Source organism: Pristis pectinata, chromosome 20, assembly GCF_009764475.1.
Source record: "Pristis pectinata isolate sPriPec2 chromosome 20, sPriPec2.1.pri, whole genome shotgun sequence".
Taxonomy (NCBI): domain Eukaryota; kingdom Metazoa; phylum Chordata; class Chondrichthyes; order Rhinopristiformes; family Pristidae; genus Pristis; species Pristis pectinata.
The window spans coordinates 3114229-3133120 of NC_067424.1; the positions used below are offsets into that span (position 1 = coordinate 3114229).

Sequence of the window (18892 nt, forward strand, 5' to 3'; positions counted from 1 at the left end):
TCTCAAGTGCCCTTGAGAAGGTTATCGTGAGCTGGACTTTGAATTGCAGTAGTCCTTGTGGTGGTTCCATAGTGTTGTTGGGAGTTTTGCAATTTGGATCCAGAACTGAAGTGATTACATTTCCATGTCAGCTGGTGTGTGACTTGGAAGGGTGCCAAAGGTTACTGCCTTCATCCTCATTGATGCAGGTCATTGATTTGGGAAGCGCTGTCAGAGAAGCCTTGTAAGTTCACACTGTTGGATAGATCACAGCTACTGGTGATGGAGGGAATGAATTTTTAAAGTGGGGGAATGGGGTGCCCATGAAGTGTTATTCTGGCCTGGATGGTTTCAGGTGTTGGAGCTGCACTCATCCATTCTATCTTGTTCCTGATGTGTGTCTTCTGTCAGCAAGGCAAAGGTTTTGGACATTTAGGAAGTGAGCTGCTCACCACAGGTTGCCCAGTCTCTGGTTTGCTATTGTATCTGTACAATTTATGAAGTAGTTTCTGGTCTTTTTGGTGGGGTTTTGGTGGTAGTACTGTTGGATTTCAAGGATGGATGGTTATTTTGTTAATGTGCTGCAACTGCCACCTGCAAGAAGATGTATGGGAGCAGGGTTATACCATGTGTCCCCTTGGATCTAATCCACCATTCTAACAGATCCAGGCTGATCTGATCTAGGCTTTGGCTCTGCTTTCCTGCCTGGTCCCCGTAACACTTCTCTCCACAGATTTTTGGTCAATCTTTCAGATCTAGTATTTCTGAAAAGGTTATGCCATGCAGTAGGATCAACTAATCTTGTTCGGTCTGCAGATTGTGAAATTTGGTACTACAAATTCAAATCGTATTTATTTCTCAGTGCATGCAATGTACACAATTAAGTTGAAGATAAATTATCTATCCATTGACTGTTACAAGAGCGCTCAATAATCCTGAATGATGCCTGATCTTTGGGGATGGGATCAAGTTGTTCACGTTATTTCCAATGATCTGTGCTGCCAAAGACTGTCAATAGTGCTGACAAAGACTGCCAACACCTGCTGAATCACACCCACAAACCCCCCCCAGAAAATACCAGGCTGTCAGATCGCAACAACCATACTGATATTCGGCCTGTTTTTTAATTTTCTTCCCAGCAGACTCCTCAAAAAGTTAAGGTGTCATTGACATTAATGTTAACTGCTTCTCTCTACAACTTGTCACCACCCTCTCAGATCATGTTTAACTGGGAATGTTGAGTGTTGTGACAGATACTTGCTTGGAAAATCATCACCAGTCATTTCCCATATACCACATGCTTTGAAAAGTAATACATTTTGTTGGCCAAATATATCTTACAACCATGATTAGTTGGACCTACTTGATAGCTGGTCCAACTTCCCAAATTGGGCCAGCAACCAAGGAATTCCAGGAAAAGTCTAGAAGGCAGAATGTCTGAGGCAGCCAGACATGTTTAGTAATATCAAGTGTGATTGTAACTGGTCAGTTGAAGTGCTGAAATACAAGAGTGCAAAGTTCTGCATGCACTGCACACTTGCTAAGAACACTGCCTGGGAGTTCTGTCTAGTCTGAGGGTTGCCAATCTGAATATCATGTCAGTACACCACTCTTTCATAACTGAGATACAGCATGGTGAAAATTGCAATGTTAGTACCCCCCTCCCCCCACCCCTGGATTCTCCTACTGCTCACACCAGGGGTAATGTCAGAGTAGCCAATTAACCTGTTCACCTGTGCAGCTTTGGGATGTGGGAGGGAACTGCAGCAATCCACATGGTCACAGGGAGAACATGCAAACTCCACATAGTACTGCAGGGCAGGATTGAGTGGGGTCACTGGTGCTGTGGGATAGTGGTGAGACCTACTATGAGACCAGCATATGAATACAAATCAGAATATGACATTTTTTTTCTTTGCAATAAAAGTCCTAAACTTTTTTTTGTTGCAGTATCGGTTTGTGGACCTGAGTGGATCTGTGACATTGGCATGGGTTGGTGACGGAACTGGTGTAAGTATTAACTGAGCTGTGTTTTCCTTAGTTTTGTTTGCACATTTGTGTCCATTATATGCATTTGTAACCTCAAAGGTTAGCATTATGCTGAAACAGAAGTAATTTCCAAGAAGTGGGCAGCTATTTTAAACAAAACACTTAAACGTCTCACATTAAGCTAGTTCTCCAGAGCATGTGCATAGATCTTGTGGAATGCCAGGTAACTTTGTTTGAACATGAGAAAGAAAAGATTAGATTTAATCAATATACAAGTTGACACTTTTATTATGGTATTAGATGGCTGAAATGTGTTATTAAAGTAATCTTTTATTTAGCATGATTTCAGACCTTTTTGTGACACATTTTTGCCCACATAAATTCTGTAAGGATGAGTTGTACGCCATATCTCAGATTTTTGGGTAGTGATTTGTGAATGCAGTCAGGGCAAATTTCTGTAACCCAAATGGCTGTAACACAGGGTCACCAGTACTATAAAGCAATCTTCCTTGCAATCTGCTTTTGGTATGGAAAATATATTGCTCTGGCTACCGTAGAGGTATCTGAACAAAATTTGTGCATGTTATGTGGTGTTTTGACCATCAGACAATTTTTTTTTGGACTGCAAATTGCAGGTGGTGACAAGTACCAAATGTGGAAAGTCTTTCAGGTAAAGTGTGGGTGCCTTCCACATTTTAGTAACTGATACGTGGTGTTACCATTATGTTTGTCGTCATTCTGTGGAACAAATTTCATAAATCACAACTATGCAGTCTGTAGTTGCAGGGATCCACTGAAACAAAAATTGAATACCAGACCTGGTTTGGTTTACCTTTTCTCTTGAATGCTCACAAAGTGGTGGGGATGTGTGGGCATGGTTTATCCACCTCTGCCAGCTTTGCAGAGGCTTTTTACTGTCTTTATCATTGTACTTCTTTGAAGATTTTGAAGGCAATAGAAGTTCCTAAAGTTCATAAAGCTGATTGCTGTCTCTATTGTGTTTATGAATATCAGAACAATTATTAAATGTTCCTGTTCAAAAGGAAGTCCCATCTATGTGAATCCTTGTTGGAAAATCTGGTTCTGCAGGCTTGCTGCACCGTATTATCATATCTCAATGTGGGCGACACCAGATTGCAAAATTGTACAATAAATTGACAAGCCCTAGCCTTTTTATTTTAAAATAAATTGTGTTCTTGCGTTACAGAAGCAGTGACAGTTTGCCATCTTTACTGAATGGTTTGATTTCCAAGCCGCATTATTAAATAGTTAATTGCACCCATTTAATCTTGTTAGAAGATTTGTTTCATTTTCTAATCTGTGTTAAGGTCCCCTGAGGCCTTGAGCAGCTTTCTATACAGGCAGTCCCTGAGTTACAAATGCCCAACTTGTGGAGCTCACTCCATCTGATTTGTGTACAAATGTTCATTCCTATGAACGGCAAAACAAGTTCACCTCCCTCTCCATGTTTAGTAATTGTTTCTCATCAGTTTTGTTTGCTTTTGATCCCATTGATTACAGTAGTGTAGAGGTATGGTTTGCCTATAGTGATTTTTGTGTATTTTCTGATTTATGGACAAAATCAATTTGTGGACATCTGTAAAAAGGGAACTTTCTTAACTGGGGACTGTATAAGGAATGTTTTATTGGAATTTGTGGAGCTATGAATTTAGTGTAGTTTCTTTTTTGGAAAGCTGTTCCTATTAGTTTTGGTTGGGAAGCATTGTGATTCACTGTTGGGTTTGGACCACCTGAAGCTGATTTTCCAGTACAAACTTCCTGAAGGAAGCATCTTCTAGTGTGGTCAGTGAAGTCCTGTGCAGTTCAGGGCCTTGGTATTTTTAAAGCAATTTCTTTGTTTTTTTTAGAATTTATGGCTAGTTGAGAAAAGCAGAAATTTGATTTCTGGAGTCTTGGACTTGCATTTGGTTTATTATTGTCACTGTACTGAGGTACAGTGGAAAACTTGTTTTGCATGCCATCCATATAATTTCATTACAACAGTGCATTGAGGTAGTACAAGGGAAAACAATGTGTACTACAGAGAAAGTGCAATCAAACAATAAGGTGCAAGGCCATAAGGTAAATTGTGAGGTTAAGAGTCTATCTTATTGTACTAGGGGACTGTTCAATAGTCTTATAACAGCAGGATAGAAACTGTCCTTGTATGTGCTTTCAGGCTTTTGTATCTTCTGCCCAATGGGAAAGGGGAGAAGAGAAACTATCTGGAATGGGTGGGGTCTTTGATGTTGGTTGTTTTACCGAAGCAGTGAAGTATTGACAAAGTTCATGCAGGAGAGACTGGTTTCTGTGATGTGCTGAGCTGTGTCTACAACTCTCTGCAGTTTCTTGCAGTCCCGGGCAGAGCAGTTGCCATATGAAGCCATGATGCATCCAGATGGGATGCTTTCTATGGTGCATCGATAAAAATTGGTGGGGTCAAAGGAGACATGCCAAATTTCTTTAGCCTCCTGAGGAAGTAGAGACGCTGGTGAGCTTTCTTGGCCTTGGCGTCTACGTGGTTGGACCAGGATATTAGTGATGTTCACTCCGAGGAACTTGAAGCTTTCAACCCTCTCGACCTCAGCACCATTGATGTAAACAGGAGTGTGTGCGCTGCCTCCCCCCACCTTCTTGGTCAATGACCAGCTCTTTTGTTTTGCTGACCTTGAGGGAAAGGTTGTTGTCATGATACCATCTATCTAGGCACTCTATCTCCCTCCTGTACTCTGACTCGTCATTATTTGAGATGTGGCCCACTATGGTGGTGTCGTCATCAAACTTGCAGATGGAGTTGGGGCAGAATCTGGCCACACGGTCGTGAGTGTACAGGGAGTAGAGTAGGGGGCTGAGGACGCAGCCTTGTGGGGCACCAGTGTGAATAACTGTGGCGGAGGTGTTGCTGCCTATCCTCATTGATTGCGGTCAGGAAGTCAAGGATCCAGTTGCAAAGGGAGGTGTTGAGCCCCAGGTCTAGGAGTTTGGGGATGAGTTTGCTTGGAATTATAATATTGAAGGTAGAGCTGTAGCCAATAAACAATGGTCTAACATAGGTGTCTTTACTGTTCAGATGCTCCAGAGATGAGTGTAGGCCTAGGGAAATTGCATCTGCCATAGACCTGTTTCGGCAGTAGTGGGTTGAGATTGTCTGGGAGGCTGGAGTTAACGTGTGCCATGACCAGCTTCTCAAAGCACTTCGTGGTGGATGTCAGAGCCATTAATGAAGGCACATCACCTTTTCTTGGGTACCGGGATGATAGTTAGTAACGTATTGGGTTATAAACCAAAAACTAGGAAATGGAAGTTCAATTGGATAACATTTTTTCTCATCCTTTGTGAATGTGAAAGTTTTCCTTTTGGGATACAAATTGCTTTGATTCTGATTCTAAGTAGTCAGTACTGGCGTGGTGGGGAGTTCAGTCATGTGGTTAAATTTATTTAATTATTTTTCATTCACAGGTGCTCTTGGCATTAACAACTTTTCAGTTGCCATTCTTGGGAAAACACTTTGGACAATCGCAGCTGTACAGAAGGTAATACTTGTTTTCAACTTTCAATGTCTTTTGAAATGGAAATTTGAAACAACCAAGGTGGTTACTTCGAACAGTTTGAACTTGAGGGTCTGGTGAACAATTCCCATTAGAGGAAACTAGTTTGGGGAAATTAATAGGCATTGCTTCAGTTGGGAATGCCTGAAAAATGTCTGTTTTTTTTTTCAGGTAAGGAGTAGCAATAGTGGCTGTCTTGCAACTGAGCATGCTATATATTTACCTGAAGAGCAGCTCTGATTATTCTGTTGTTCTCATTCTTCTTCCTTTCTTGCCTGCTACTTTGATCTGACATTAGCTATGCTGGCATTCAATTAGCAAAAAACTTTCAACAGTACCTTGTAATCTGAATGCTTGCATTCAGAAGTTGGATTTTTGTTAGGTTTACAGGAAGAATATGGAGGTGTATTCTGAAATACCATGCTTGCCAAATTGTATGCCTCTGTATGCATGCACAACATGGTGGGCCGAAGGGCCTGTTTTGTGCTGTATGGTTCTATGGTAATTCCATAGAAGCCAAATTACATTGAGAATAATTTCAGTACTTAGTTTGGAGTATAGAAACATGGAGCTATCTAAATTCTTTATCTCTCTGATAATTTTAAAATTTCCTTGGTAGAAGGGAAGCAGTGAACTAGGCTGTGTCATAAATAAGAATGGTCTAATTGAAAAGCAAAAAACTGCAAATCTGAAGTAAAACCAGAAAATGCTGCAAATGCTCAGATCAAGCAGCCTCTGCAAATAAAAACATTAACATTTGAGATTGATGACCTTTCATCTGGACTCAGAAAAAGTCTAGCGTGTTTGAAGTTGCAAATGAATAACAAATAGTGGTGTTGCTGGCTGAGAATGCCAAAGGCTCAAGCCTGCTCCACCATTCAATGAGATCCAGCTGATCTGCTGTCACCAGGTCACCTTTCTCACTGCATCCCCATTTCCTTAGATTCCCTGTCCAAAGTATATTCAAGGCAGAGGTTGATAGATTTATCTCGAGGTTGATACACTATAAATTTCTCCCTTTTGGTCACCTCCTTCTGTAGCCCTGGTTCCATCTGTGCATCAATGTCTCTCCATCTGGCTCCACCCATCACCTACCAGCCTCCACCTTGCCCCTCCTCCTGCCAGTACTGCTATATACTACTGATCTTTCCTCTTTCCCCCTTCCCCCTCAGTCCTGATGCAAGGTCTTGACCTGAAGCATCAACTTACAACTTTTGCCTCCACAAATGCTGCTTGACCCGGAGTTCTATTTTTTTTTGTTCCAGATTCCAGCATCTGCAGATTCTTGTCTTCATACTACATTGCTTGCTATGCCTGCATGTTTATAACTCGTGAGTTAGCGCACTTTGACACACACCACTTTGTACACCAACATGTATTGATTTTTCAATGTTTGAAGAATTTTCTTTCCCTATCAAAATGAACAACCCCCACAATTCATTCACTGCTGCCTTGTACTCATTCTGTCTATACCTCTTTGCCAACTTGCAAATTCTCATAACTCATATTTTTTCATCTAGTTTTGCGTCATTAGCTGCCTGTTTTTATCTAAGTTGTTAATACAGATAGTAAATAGCCCAATAAAGGCCAACATGTTATATTGGCCTCAAATTCACTATATATACCCTAAATGAGTGAATTTAAGGCTAATGCAATATATTGGCCATTATTACAAGGGAAATGGCATATAAGAAAAAGGAAGTTGCAATTGTATAGGACTTCCAAGCCTCATGAAGAACACTGCACTTTAGGTCTGTACTTGCATGAAGAATACTTCAGTTTCTTAATTTATAATGTCCTTAATCTTCTAGGATTCAATGTTGGTACAATGTGCTGATGAAATGCTCTTGGGCATTTTCAAATATTGTTTACTTATTCTGGACTTGGTATCCTGTACTTAAATTTTCTTTCAGTGATAATTATGGGAAGACCTACTCCGATATTACAAAACTCATCAACAATACTTTCATTCGTACTGAATTTGGAATTGCTATTGGTCCTGAGAACTCTGGAAAGGTAAATCTTATTTGATTGCTAGATCTATTCAAGTGGTAGAGTTTATAATTTTACCACAGCAAGATATTGTAATATACTGCCACCTTTACTGCTTTTAAATTTTTCATGTATTTTGATTTTGGACCTCCTGCTGCAGTCAAGATTTGGATTGACAGCCCTGGATTTTTTTCCTGCAAAACTACAGATGTTGTCCCTTCTGTGTGGTTAGCACCAGTATGTCTTGTTCCTATTATTATAAATGATCTTTTTGGGCTGTTATCTTCCATTTCCCAAAACCCAGGTTCAGAAAAATTCTAGTGAAGAACTAGATCAGGCACGTGTGAGCTGTTTAATTGTCCATTGATACAGGAAGACTTTTAAAAGTGGAAAAAGATTTTTAAAGTAGTAACTCAACTGTGAAATGAGAAAACAACCATTTTTATTGCATGGTGTTTGTGTATCAAAGGTGTGCCATTTAACTTGGCTTGCATATCCAGTAAGTCTCTGCAATTCCACTACCAAAGCATTTTTTTTGTTTTGCCACATGATTGTTCATCAAAGATTAGCATTAACAAAAAATCCTGTAGATCTTCAGCAGATCAGGCACATCTTTGGAAAGAAAGTATTAGTGTTTTGAGTCAGAACTGAACAAATGAGAAGTTGCAGAGATGGGGAAAGGTGGAGGGGATACTTGAATGTCTGGGATAGGGCAGAAACCAAGATCGTCCAGGGAATGCATGCTGTTGCCATCGTTTAAGAGAGGGTAAGAATGTATGTGTATGGAGGAATGTAAACAGATTGAGGTGAAAAGTATTGGAGATAAAAATGGCTCTGGAACTAGGATACAGAATGCAGCAGTGGCTGGAGATTTGAAATAAAATGTTGGAATAGTCAGCAGATTGGGTAGCCCCTGTTGAAGGAGGCAAAACTAGGAATGTTACAGGTGAAAGACCTTGCATCAAAACTAATCAGCTGTGACACACAGTTTCTACCTGAAATTGTTCAGTTAAGTTTTTATTTCCAAGGACTACAGTGTCTTTGGATGGAAGATGAAGTGCTGCTTCTTGAGCTTGCTTTGGACTTTGTCCTTGGCCTCCTATACATTTGCAACAGAAGTCAAGAGTGGGATAGAGAATTAAAGTGACCGGCAGCTGGAAATTCTGGGTTACCCTTCAGGTGTTGTGGAAAGTAGGCACCCAATCCTGCCTTTCTCCAGTGGAAAGGAAACCATGTTCTGAGTAGCAAAGGCAATACACTGATTTGGGAAAGGTGTGGATGAATTGCTGCTTCACCTGGAAGGAATATTTAGATCCCTGAATGTTGGCAAGGGACAAAGTGAAAAGGCAAGTGTTGCATCTCGTGGGAAGTGGAGTGTTTGGCAGAGATGGAACAACAAACCAGAGAGTAACGAAGTGGTCCCTTTGGAATGCTGAGAGTAGGTGCTGGTGGAGAAACTTATTTCTGGTGGAGAAAGTGGTGGGATGGAAGCTGAGTACTGGGGAATTCTGCCCTTGTTCAGAGTGAGAGGGAAAATGTAGAAAATGGAGCAGGTGTGATTGTGGGCCAATTAACTGGTGGTGGGGAAGTCACAGTGAAGGAATTGGGATGAACCCACAGAAGAACTGGTGTAGAAAGTTTTGTCATCAGAACATTGGAGCTGGACAAACAGAAAATGGAATGGAATTTGTGGAGGAAGCAGGGAGGAGGGAAAATCAAAGTAACTCTGGAGCTTGGTCACTAACCTGTCCTGGAGAAGGGGGTAGACCTCCAGAAAGGGAGGAGTCAGTGATGGGCTGTGTGAAAGTCAGAGCAAGGTGAAAATTGCAGTAAAGGTAGTGAAATGTTTGACCTCGTGTATGAATGGGGAAGTGGCACAAAAGACACTGCAGCATTGTCACGTTGAATAAATTAGGATTTCAATTGGATGTACATCTGTCTATAAGAATTCGATTGATTTGAAATGTCTTCATGAAGATGTACTAATTTGCTTTTATAAATTTGTGGCTATTCATTGCAGCTTGCTGTTCCATCAGCATGTTATTAATTAATGTGGACCTCTCTAGAGGTCTATGACTTGTGTTCCACAGGGATCCATATTGGGACCTCTGCTGTTTGTGATATTATATAAATGACCTGGATGAAAATGTAGATGGGTGAGTTGGTAAGCTTGCAGACGATGTATTGGTGGTGCTGTGGCTAGTGGAGAAGGTTGCCATAGGATACAGCAGGATAGAGATCAGTTGCAGATATGGGTGGAGAAATCTGAGGTGTTGCACTTTAGGAGATCAAATGTAAAGGGACAGTACACTGTACATCAACACTGTTAAGGGCCTTGCCATTAACAGAGGGATTTTAGGGTCCAAGTCCATAGCTCCCTGAAAGTGGCTGCACAGGTTGGTAGGGTGGTAAAGGTGTATGATATGTTTGCCTTTATTAGTTGAGGCACTGAGTACAAGGGAAGTTATGTTGCAGCTTTATAAAACTCCAGTTAGACTGCATCTGGAGAATTGCATTCAATTCTGGTCATCCCATTACAGGAAGGATGTGGAGGCTTTGAAGAGTGCAGAAGAGGTTTACCAGGATTCTGCCTGGATTAGAGGGCATGTGCTATGAGGAGAGGTTGGACGAACTTGGGTTGTTTTCTCTGGAGCAGCAGAGGCTGAGGGGAGACCTGATAGAAGTTTGTAAGATTGAGAGGCATAGATAGAATAAGTAGCTGGTATCTTTTTCCTGGGGTGGAAATTCTAATACTAGATGGCATGTACTTAAGGTGAGAGGGAGTAAGTTCAAAGGAGATGTGCGGGGCAGGTTTTTTTAAACATGGGTGCCTGGAATGCGCTGCCGGGGTGGTAGTGGAGGCAAATACGATAGAGGCGTTTAAAGGCTCTTAGGCACATGGATGTGCAGAGAATGGAGCGATATGGACATTGTAGGCAGAAGGGATTAGTTTAGTTAGACATTGAAATTTTTAAAAATCTTTTATTTACAGCATGGTAACAGGCCCTTCTGGCCCAACGAGTCCGCGCCGCCCATTTTAAACCCCCAAATTGACCTACCCGTACGTCTTTGGAATGTGGGAGGAAACCGGAGCACCTGGAGGAAACCCACGCAGACACAGGGAGAATGTACAAACTCCTTACAGACAGCGACGGGGATCGAACCCCGATCGCTGGCGCTGTAATAGCGTCGCGCTAACCGCTACGCTACCGTGCCGTTCGTTTAATTAGTTCAGCACAATATCATGGGCCGAAGAGCTTTTTCCTGTACTGTACTGTTTATATTATGTTCTCAAAGCTCAGTTGTACAGTACAGAAACAGGCCTTCTAGTCCACTGAATCTGCACTGACCATAAAACACTCATTTTATGCTAATCCTACATTAATATTGTTCTATTTTACACGGCCCATAAACCAAGATTCTACCACTTGCCCACACATAATGAGCAATTTTTTTGTATGGCCAGCTAAACTACCGGCCTGCATACTTTTGGGATCACTGGGAGGAAGCCCACGTGGTCCCAGGGATAACATGCACATTCTGCAGTGGTATTGCTATTGATTTATTATTGTCACTTGTACCGAGGGATTGAACTGGTTGCTGGAGCTGAGGCGGCAGATTTAGCTGCACCAGTGTGTCATCCTGACTGCAGTACTGTGGAGAGTATTGAAAAATGACTTGAGGAATTGATCTGCATTTTAAATATAACTTTTGTTATGGATGTTAAATATTGATTGTACACTTTCCTTCCTTTTTCAGGTGATCCTCACAGCTGATGTTTCTGGAAAGAGTAGTGGGGGAAGAATATTTAGATCAAATGATTTTGGAAAGAATTTTGTCCCCACAAACCTTCCTTTCCATCCACTATTGCAAATCCTTTATCATTCAAAGAACTCTGAACATCTGCTGGCATTAAGCATAGATGTAAGTACACCAGAAGAGAAAATGATTTGTTGATTTATTTTGTGAAATATTCTGCAACATCTTTAGCCTTCTACAGCGAATTTTGTCATAATACCAGCATCTTTTGACTTGACACATTCATGGCTTTCTGGAATCAATGTTGTTCAAAACTTTCAGATGGGTTCTTTTATTCTTATTTGCACTTCCCTCTGGACCAAGGCATTTCATTCCACTATGCTTTTCCTTGCACCGTCTATTTTATAAGATTAAAATATCTTTTAGTCACATGCACATCGAGACACACAGTGAAATGCATCTTTTGCATAGAGTGTTCTGGGGGCAGCCTGCAAGTGTCGCCATGCTTCCGGCGCCAACATAACATGCCCACAACTTCCTAACCCGTACGTCTTTGGAATGTGGGAGGAAACCGGAGCACCCGGAGGAAACTCACGCAGACACGGGGAGAACGTACAAGCTCCTTACAGACGGTGGCCGGAATTGAACCCGGGTCGCTGGCGCTGTAAAGCGTTACGCTAACCACTACACCTGAAACTGTTTTCTCTCTCTGCAGAAGCTAAGCATTTCTAACATTCGTTTGTTTCTATTTCTGAAGGATGATCAATCAAACTTCTGTTTCTAATTTGCATTCTCAATTCTCATTTACAACAAATGTTGAAACCTGGAGGCAGCAACCTGACTCTGCAGTTTTAAAATTTAAATGAAAAACTAATCAGGAAAAATAGCTTAGCAAAAAAGTGAACACTGACAGATGTAATTCATTATTGAAATGTGCAATGTATTGTTAGCAGAGTGAAACTAATAACATAAATCCTGCGCAATTGCAGTTAAATTAGCAAAAGAGAAAGTTCAGAGTTTCTGATCCTGTTTAACTTTACTCAATGTTCCAACAAAGCAAATAGAATACTGCAAGTCTGACTAAAACAATTTTAATGACCTGATAAGGTCACACCCTAAGCAATGTCCTTGTTTGAAGACCACTTTTTCTCCCTTAATCCATCTTTTGCTGCTTTTTAGTTATCATCATTTGGAGTATTCTAGTATCATTTATTCCTATAGTGGGAGTTAAGTAGAGAGCCAGTGTTTAAGCCAAAAAGATTCCAGTTTTGTTTTGTGCATTCCACAACAAACAGAATTATGTCATTGAGTTGGGAATGTTTAAACATAACAAAACTCTCATTGAAATGTAGGTGCTGGTAATCTAAAGGTTTATCTCATTATACAAGTGAGAACATTTTTGCACGATGTATGCCCATGACACACTGATTTGTGCAATCCATGTTTTTTTTTGCCTGACATATTATTCAATAATATTCCAGAACGTGTTGTGGTTTTCTTCCGATTTTGGTGAAACGTGGAAAAAAATTCATGACTTCGTATGCCTTGTTAAGTGGTAAGTAAAGCTTGACTAGTAGTTATCTTAGTGACAAGAGTAATTAATTAGTCTTGAGCTTTCATTTAATGTGGTACCATTTTCAAGTTCAGAATGGCCCAAGCTCTCCATAAAAGTAAAATGGAAAGTCAACTACAAAAATTAGTTAATGGTTGGAGAATAGAGAGGCAAAATAACAAGGTGGCTTATGAAGGCAGTTCCAAAGAATTTCATTTAAAGGCCTTATTTCAGTTTGCATTGGGGGTAGAAGAGACTCTAAGGCCAGAACTGAAGGTTACTGATTGAAAGAGACAACAGTAATAGAATGGATGTGAAGCTATAGAGAGATTTGAGAATGAAGAATTTGAATTAAATTTTTTGAAAAGGAAAATCATTTCAATTTTATTCAATTTTTTCTTGGGTACTTAATGTCCATCTTTAATTGCCTTTGAGTAGGTGATGGTAGTGAAGTGCTTCCTTGAACCTATACTGATGGGAGCAAGATCCAGGATTCGGACAGAGTGATGATGTTGGGATTGCAATATATTTCCAAGTCAGGATAATGTGTAACTTGGGGAACCTGCAGGTGATGGTGGTCCCGTGTGCCTGAAGCCCTTGTTCTTGATGGTTTGAGGTAGTAGTTTTGGGAGATATTGTAGGACAAGTAACTCCAGTCAGTTTTGAAGAGTACACACTGCAGTCACCGTATGCACTTGGTTTTATGGTTTTTTGCTGTTTGTGTGGTTGGAGCTGCACTTGCAGCAGGATACCCAGTCCCTGACCCTGGCTCTTATGGCTAATCCAGCTGAGTTTCTGATCAATAGTTAGACACTTTGTAGCTTCTTAGACATTTTGCTGTAGATGGTCTGGTACTCTTTTTTTTGTGGCATGAATGTTAATTGACATTTTCAGCCAAAGTCCGAGTGTTGTCCAGATCTTACTGCATGCAGCATGGGCGGCTTTATTTTTTTCTTTGAGTAGTTGCAAAAGAAATTGAACATAGTGCAAACATCTTCACATCTGACCTTAAGGTGGAAAGAAGACCATTGAAGTAGCTGAGAATGGTTGGACCTAGGCACTGGTCTGAAGAGCCCCTGCAAATATCCCGAGGTCAGGATTATTGATCTCAATCAATAAAAAATAGCCATCTTCCTTTTGTGTGAGGCAAGATTCAGATAACTAGAGCACTTCCCCCTTGATGCACATTGACTTCACTTTTGCGATTTGGATTAAGGCTGTGATGAGTTCTGGAGTCGTGTTCTGGCAAAACCCAAACTGTGCCTTGAGGTGAAGGTCATTGGTGGGGGGGATGCCACGTGATGGCAGTGTCAACAGCATCTTCGATTGATGATTGAGTAGACTGGGCAATAATTTAGTTGGTTTGGAATTGCCTCTTTTGTGAACAGTATATTTGGGTAATTTTCCACATTGCTGGTAGATAGATTTCTTTATTAGTCACATGTACATCGAAACACACAGTGAAGTGCATCTTTTTGCGATAGAGTGTTCTGGGGGCAGTCCACTAGTGTCGCCACGCTTCCGGTGCCAACATAGCATGCCCACAACTTCCTAACCTGTACATCTTTGGAATGTGGGAGGAAACCGGAGCACCCGGAGGAAACCCACAGAGACACGGGGAGAATGTACAAACTCCTTACAGGCAGTGGCCAGAATTGAACCCGGGTCACTGGCGCTGTAAAGCATTACGCTAACTACTACACTAGATGAGATTCTGTATTGATGGGCACTTTTTGGTCAGGATTTGCCAAAGGGCCTGTTTCTGAACTGTGTGACTCAATGCTGGTGTTGTAACTAGTCTGGAGTGCAGGTCTTCAGTACTACAGCTGGGATGTTAGCTGTTTCCTTTGCTGCATCCAGTATTCTCAGCTGTTTCTTGAGATCATGCGGAATGCATTGAATTGGCTGAAGACTGGCTACTGTGACCACGGGGATCTCTGGAGGAAGATGAAGTGGATCATCCATTTGGTACTTCTGCCTGAACCTAATTGTCGAAAACAGTCACTTCCTGCACCTTGCCATCACTGAGGATGGGATGTTCTTGGAGCCTCCATCTCATAACTGCTACTCACCTCCCCTCTCGTGGTTCCCATTCTCGCCTCCTTTTACTTATCTGAGTCCAGCTCTGGTAGTGTTTTGTGTTCCTGCTTATCTCCCTCCAGTAGCCGTCTCCAACTTTCACACTCCCTCCCCCCTCACCTTCCTCCACCTGTTCTCTTTTTTTCCCCTCTCCCTCTGTCTGCCTCCATCTATCATTCACTTGCCACTGTCTCCCAACCCCACCTCCACTACCTGGCACCACCTGCCTGTCATCTCACACCCCTCCTCAGTCCACCAATCGCCTCGGAATCTTTTCTCACCACTCCTGTTCTCTGTGCTGGTCATCTCCCCTCTCCACTCGCAGTCCCGATGCAGGGTTTCAGCCCAAAACGTTGACAGTTTCTTTCCTCGCACAGATGCTGCCTGACCTGCTGAGTTCTTCTAGCAGATTGTTGCTCCAGATTCCAGCAACTGCGGTCTCTTGTTGCTCCTCCTGTTATGTTCGATCATCTGCCACTATTCACAGCTAGATGTGGCCGGACTGTAGAGCTCTGATCTGATCTATTGATGGAGATCTCTTAATTCTTTGAAAGTCTGCTAAACATGCAATGCATGTCATTGTCTAATCGTGGTGTATTGAGTTATTTATCTTGGTGCATTTGTGAAATGTTGGATTGCTATTGGCTATGTAATTTATAAAACATGGAAGTATTGTTGTTTGCTCCTTGACTGATCAGTTAACCAGGACAGCACCCTTGTGATCATTGCATTAACTTTTGCACAGAAACATTTTATTAGTAAATACTGTTAATAAAGGAAAACTATTAGTGTTCACTGATGGTAGCAAGTTCTCCCATGTATCTGATCCAATGTACAGGAAAAAACTAAAATCCATCCCATTTATAAACCAATTCATGACATGGTAGTTAATATTTAAAACTCCAAGAAGGTTTTGTTTGCAGTGTTTGATTTATTTACAAATTAACTCTTAATGCCTTTCTTTAAGATTTTTTCCTTCTGTATAACATGCATTATTTTAATTTGTTTTTGTTTTTTCCCCTCAGGGGACCAAAAAATACAATTTTCTTCACTACCCACCCAAATGGATCTTGTAGTAAGTTACCTCTTCCATGCACTTAAATCCCACTTCCCATTACTACTCCTGAATTATTCTGTCTTGGTTCATAATTCAATCTGTAATATTGATACACTGGTCACTTATACTTTTCTCTTCCTTTTGGATGTTTTTAGGGGTATGGTTTTTATCTGTTAACAGTTCATTTGCTATGCTTCTGAAAGATTAGGATTTGCATAGCATGTAGGACAGTACAGCACAGGAACAGGCCCTTCAGCCCGCGATGTCTGTGCCAACCATGATGCCAATTTAAATTGCATAACTGCCTGCCTGCGGTCTATCTCTCCATTCCTGGCCTGTTCATGTGCCTGTCTAAATGCCCCTTAAATGTTGCTGTTGTATCTGCTTCTACCAGCTCCACTGCCAGCCTGTTCTAGGCACCCACCACTTCTGTGTAAATTGAAACAAAAGAGGGAAAAAAACTTACCTTGCACACCTCCTTTAAATTTCCCCCTCTCTCTTATAGCACTTACACCTAATATTTAAAGTGCAGTCACTGTTGTGATGCAACAAAGAAGTTGTTCAAAGCAAGCTCCCACAAACAGCATTGTGATAATGACCAGGTCTTTAGCGATCAGTGGTTCTGATGACTCTCCAGACCTGGTTACACTGATAACTGCCCAGTTCAGGATCAACAAAGCAGCATCCACACCATCCCCACTCCTGTCTGGTGGACAGTAGCTTGTTTAGGGAGAGATGGGAAGTTTAATCGTCACATTAAGCAGGGGTTGGGTATGAAAGTTGTGGTGTTGCCCAGGGAATTGGTTCGAATGAAATTGTGGCTTGCTTCCATTTTCAAACTAGGCCGATGGCTCCATCGGTCTTCGTGGCCAATAAAATGGTGAACAGCGAAAATGTAAGCAGGCTCTCGCAGCACGGTTTTTAAAAAATTCTTCAACATGCGAGGTCACAGAAGAGCAAGTCTCCTTTGGTCAATTTTGTTGGTTGAGTTACCGGGACAAAATTCTGAGTGCCATTTAAAGGGAAATCAAATGTTGCATTATTTAAAAAATTTTTTTTGTAGAAGTAATCAACTTTTTCTATATATTCAATTTTGCTTCATCTGTCTTAAGTCTCTTGTTTGTATTCATGAGTACAGTTAACTGCAGGTGGTCTTTTTAACTGTGTAGACCTCCTGCCTGGAACTGACTCGATCCTTCATTGATGAGCAAAATTGTTGGTACCAGAATCAATGTATCCATCAGTAATAACCATGTGCATTTATTTTCTTTTACTGTGCCTTTTGTGAATGCTGATTTTTTTGTTTTTGCAACATTGGCTGTCGGTAGTTTGCCGAATCACAGTTAACCCTCGGGTAGTGTTCTATTCAAATTGGGTTTCAAATCATCGCAGATTTTTTAATTGGGTGGACAGCTTTTAGAGTTTGTAATACAAAGCTTTTTGTTTTGTTTAAATAAACTGGAGCTTATTTGTATTTGTTACTGCTATGCAAAATGTTGATTTAAATATTCTGGTAAATCTAAAGCCAGGAGTCTGTGCTAGTAACTTATGAACACTTTTTTTTGCAGCTGCAAGGGGCTTGTTGGAGCTTAAAAGAACTGATGATTTTGGAAATACATTCAAAACCATTGCATCAAAGATTTACTCATTTGGACTAGGAGGAAGTTTCCTCTTTGCTTCAGTTATGACAGATAAGGTAAAGATTCATGTAGTTTTTTTTCACAAATGCATAATGTTTTTACACTTTTAATTTGCCTTTGGAAAGATTTAGTTTCCTCCTCCTAGCTGGATCATGTTTTGTTTTTCCCAAGCAATATGCAACTGTGGAATATTAATGTGTTGCCAGCTCATCACCACTGGTAAATAAGTGCAGTGGAATATTGTCGCTCCATTTTAAAAGACCTGAATAATGAAAAAGTCTGATCAGTCCCTTAGCTGCTGCATGGGCAGTTCCTCGGGATCAAGGATAACTTGTTTCCACTCCAGTTTTATGGGTTTTGAAGTGACTGATGAGGGCAATGTGGGACCTGTAGATCTACTATAAGTGGGGAAGGAGGCAATTGATGGGATGGGAGGGTAGTTGAGAAGTGATGTGCTTCTGTAGGCTCCTGATGAGTGGTCTCATTCTCAATGGCATCCAGTATGCTGCTATGTTTTGTGCATTTGTGGCCAGGGTATTCCATGAGTAGATCAGAATATCTTTGCATATTTTTCTGTCCACCTAATAGTTTCTTGCTGTCTTCAAACTCTGAATAGTGAATCTATTTCACACAAGTAACGTGGCCTGCCCATGGAGGCACCTGACTATAATTAGGACTTTGGTGCTGGGGATGTTGGCCGGGAGAGGATGCTAATGTTAGTTTGCTTATCCTGGCAGTGGGCTGGGAGGATTTTGTGGAGACTGCTGGTGTTATCTCCAGTGCTCTTGAGTGTTACTGGTAGTCAGTAAGTCAAGAGTAGGGGACCTACTATAGCCCGGTAGAACATGAGCTTTGTACCGAGTTTGATGTCATAATCTTCCGGGTGAAGAAAATTCTTCTCGTCTTGGTGTGAATAGCCAACCCTTTATTTTGAAACTGAACCCTGGTTCAGGACACTGTACCTGAGGAAAACTTTGTCCCTGCATTTACCCTGTCAATTCCCTTAAGAATTTTGTATTTTTCAGTGAGGTCACCTCATTCTTCTGAACCAGAGTGTACGCCCAGTTGTCGTTTTCTCTCCTCAGGACAAAACCCAGGGATCAGTCTGGTGAATCTTTTGTTGCACTCACTTTATTACGTGCATTCTTTCTTGGGTGGGGAGATCAGACCTATATGTAATATTCCAGATGAAATCTCACCAGGGCCCTATATAATTGCAGTGAAACTTCTTTACTCATATTCAAATTGTTTTGCAGCAAAGGCCCAGTGTATTGTTCAGCAAAACCATCCAGATTGA

The 18892-nt window shown here is 41.2% G+C and overlaps 1 protein-coding gene across 1 annotated transcript in view; it reads left to right on the forward strand.

Annotated features, from left to right (window-relative positions):
• sort1a (sortilin 1a) overlaps positions 1-18892 on the forward strand; it is a 69850-nt gene that overhangs the window by 23348 nt on the left and 27610 nt on the right. Inside the window, exons 3-9 of the mRNA XM_052034664.1 lie at positions 1930-1989; positions 5428-5501; positions 7430-7532; positions 11268-11432; positions 12749-12822; positions 15924-15973; positions 17524-17651. Coding sequence (XP_051890624.1) covers positions 1930-1989; positions 5428-5501; positions 7430-7532; positions 11268-11432; positions 12749-12822; positions 15924-15973; positions 17524-17651 — 654 coding nt within the window. The remainder of the gene's footprint in view (positions 1-1929; positions 1990-5427; positions 5502-7429; positions 7533-11267; positions 11433-12748; positions 12823-15923; positions 15974-17523; positions 17652-18892) is intronic.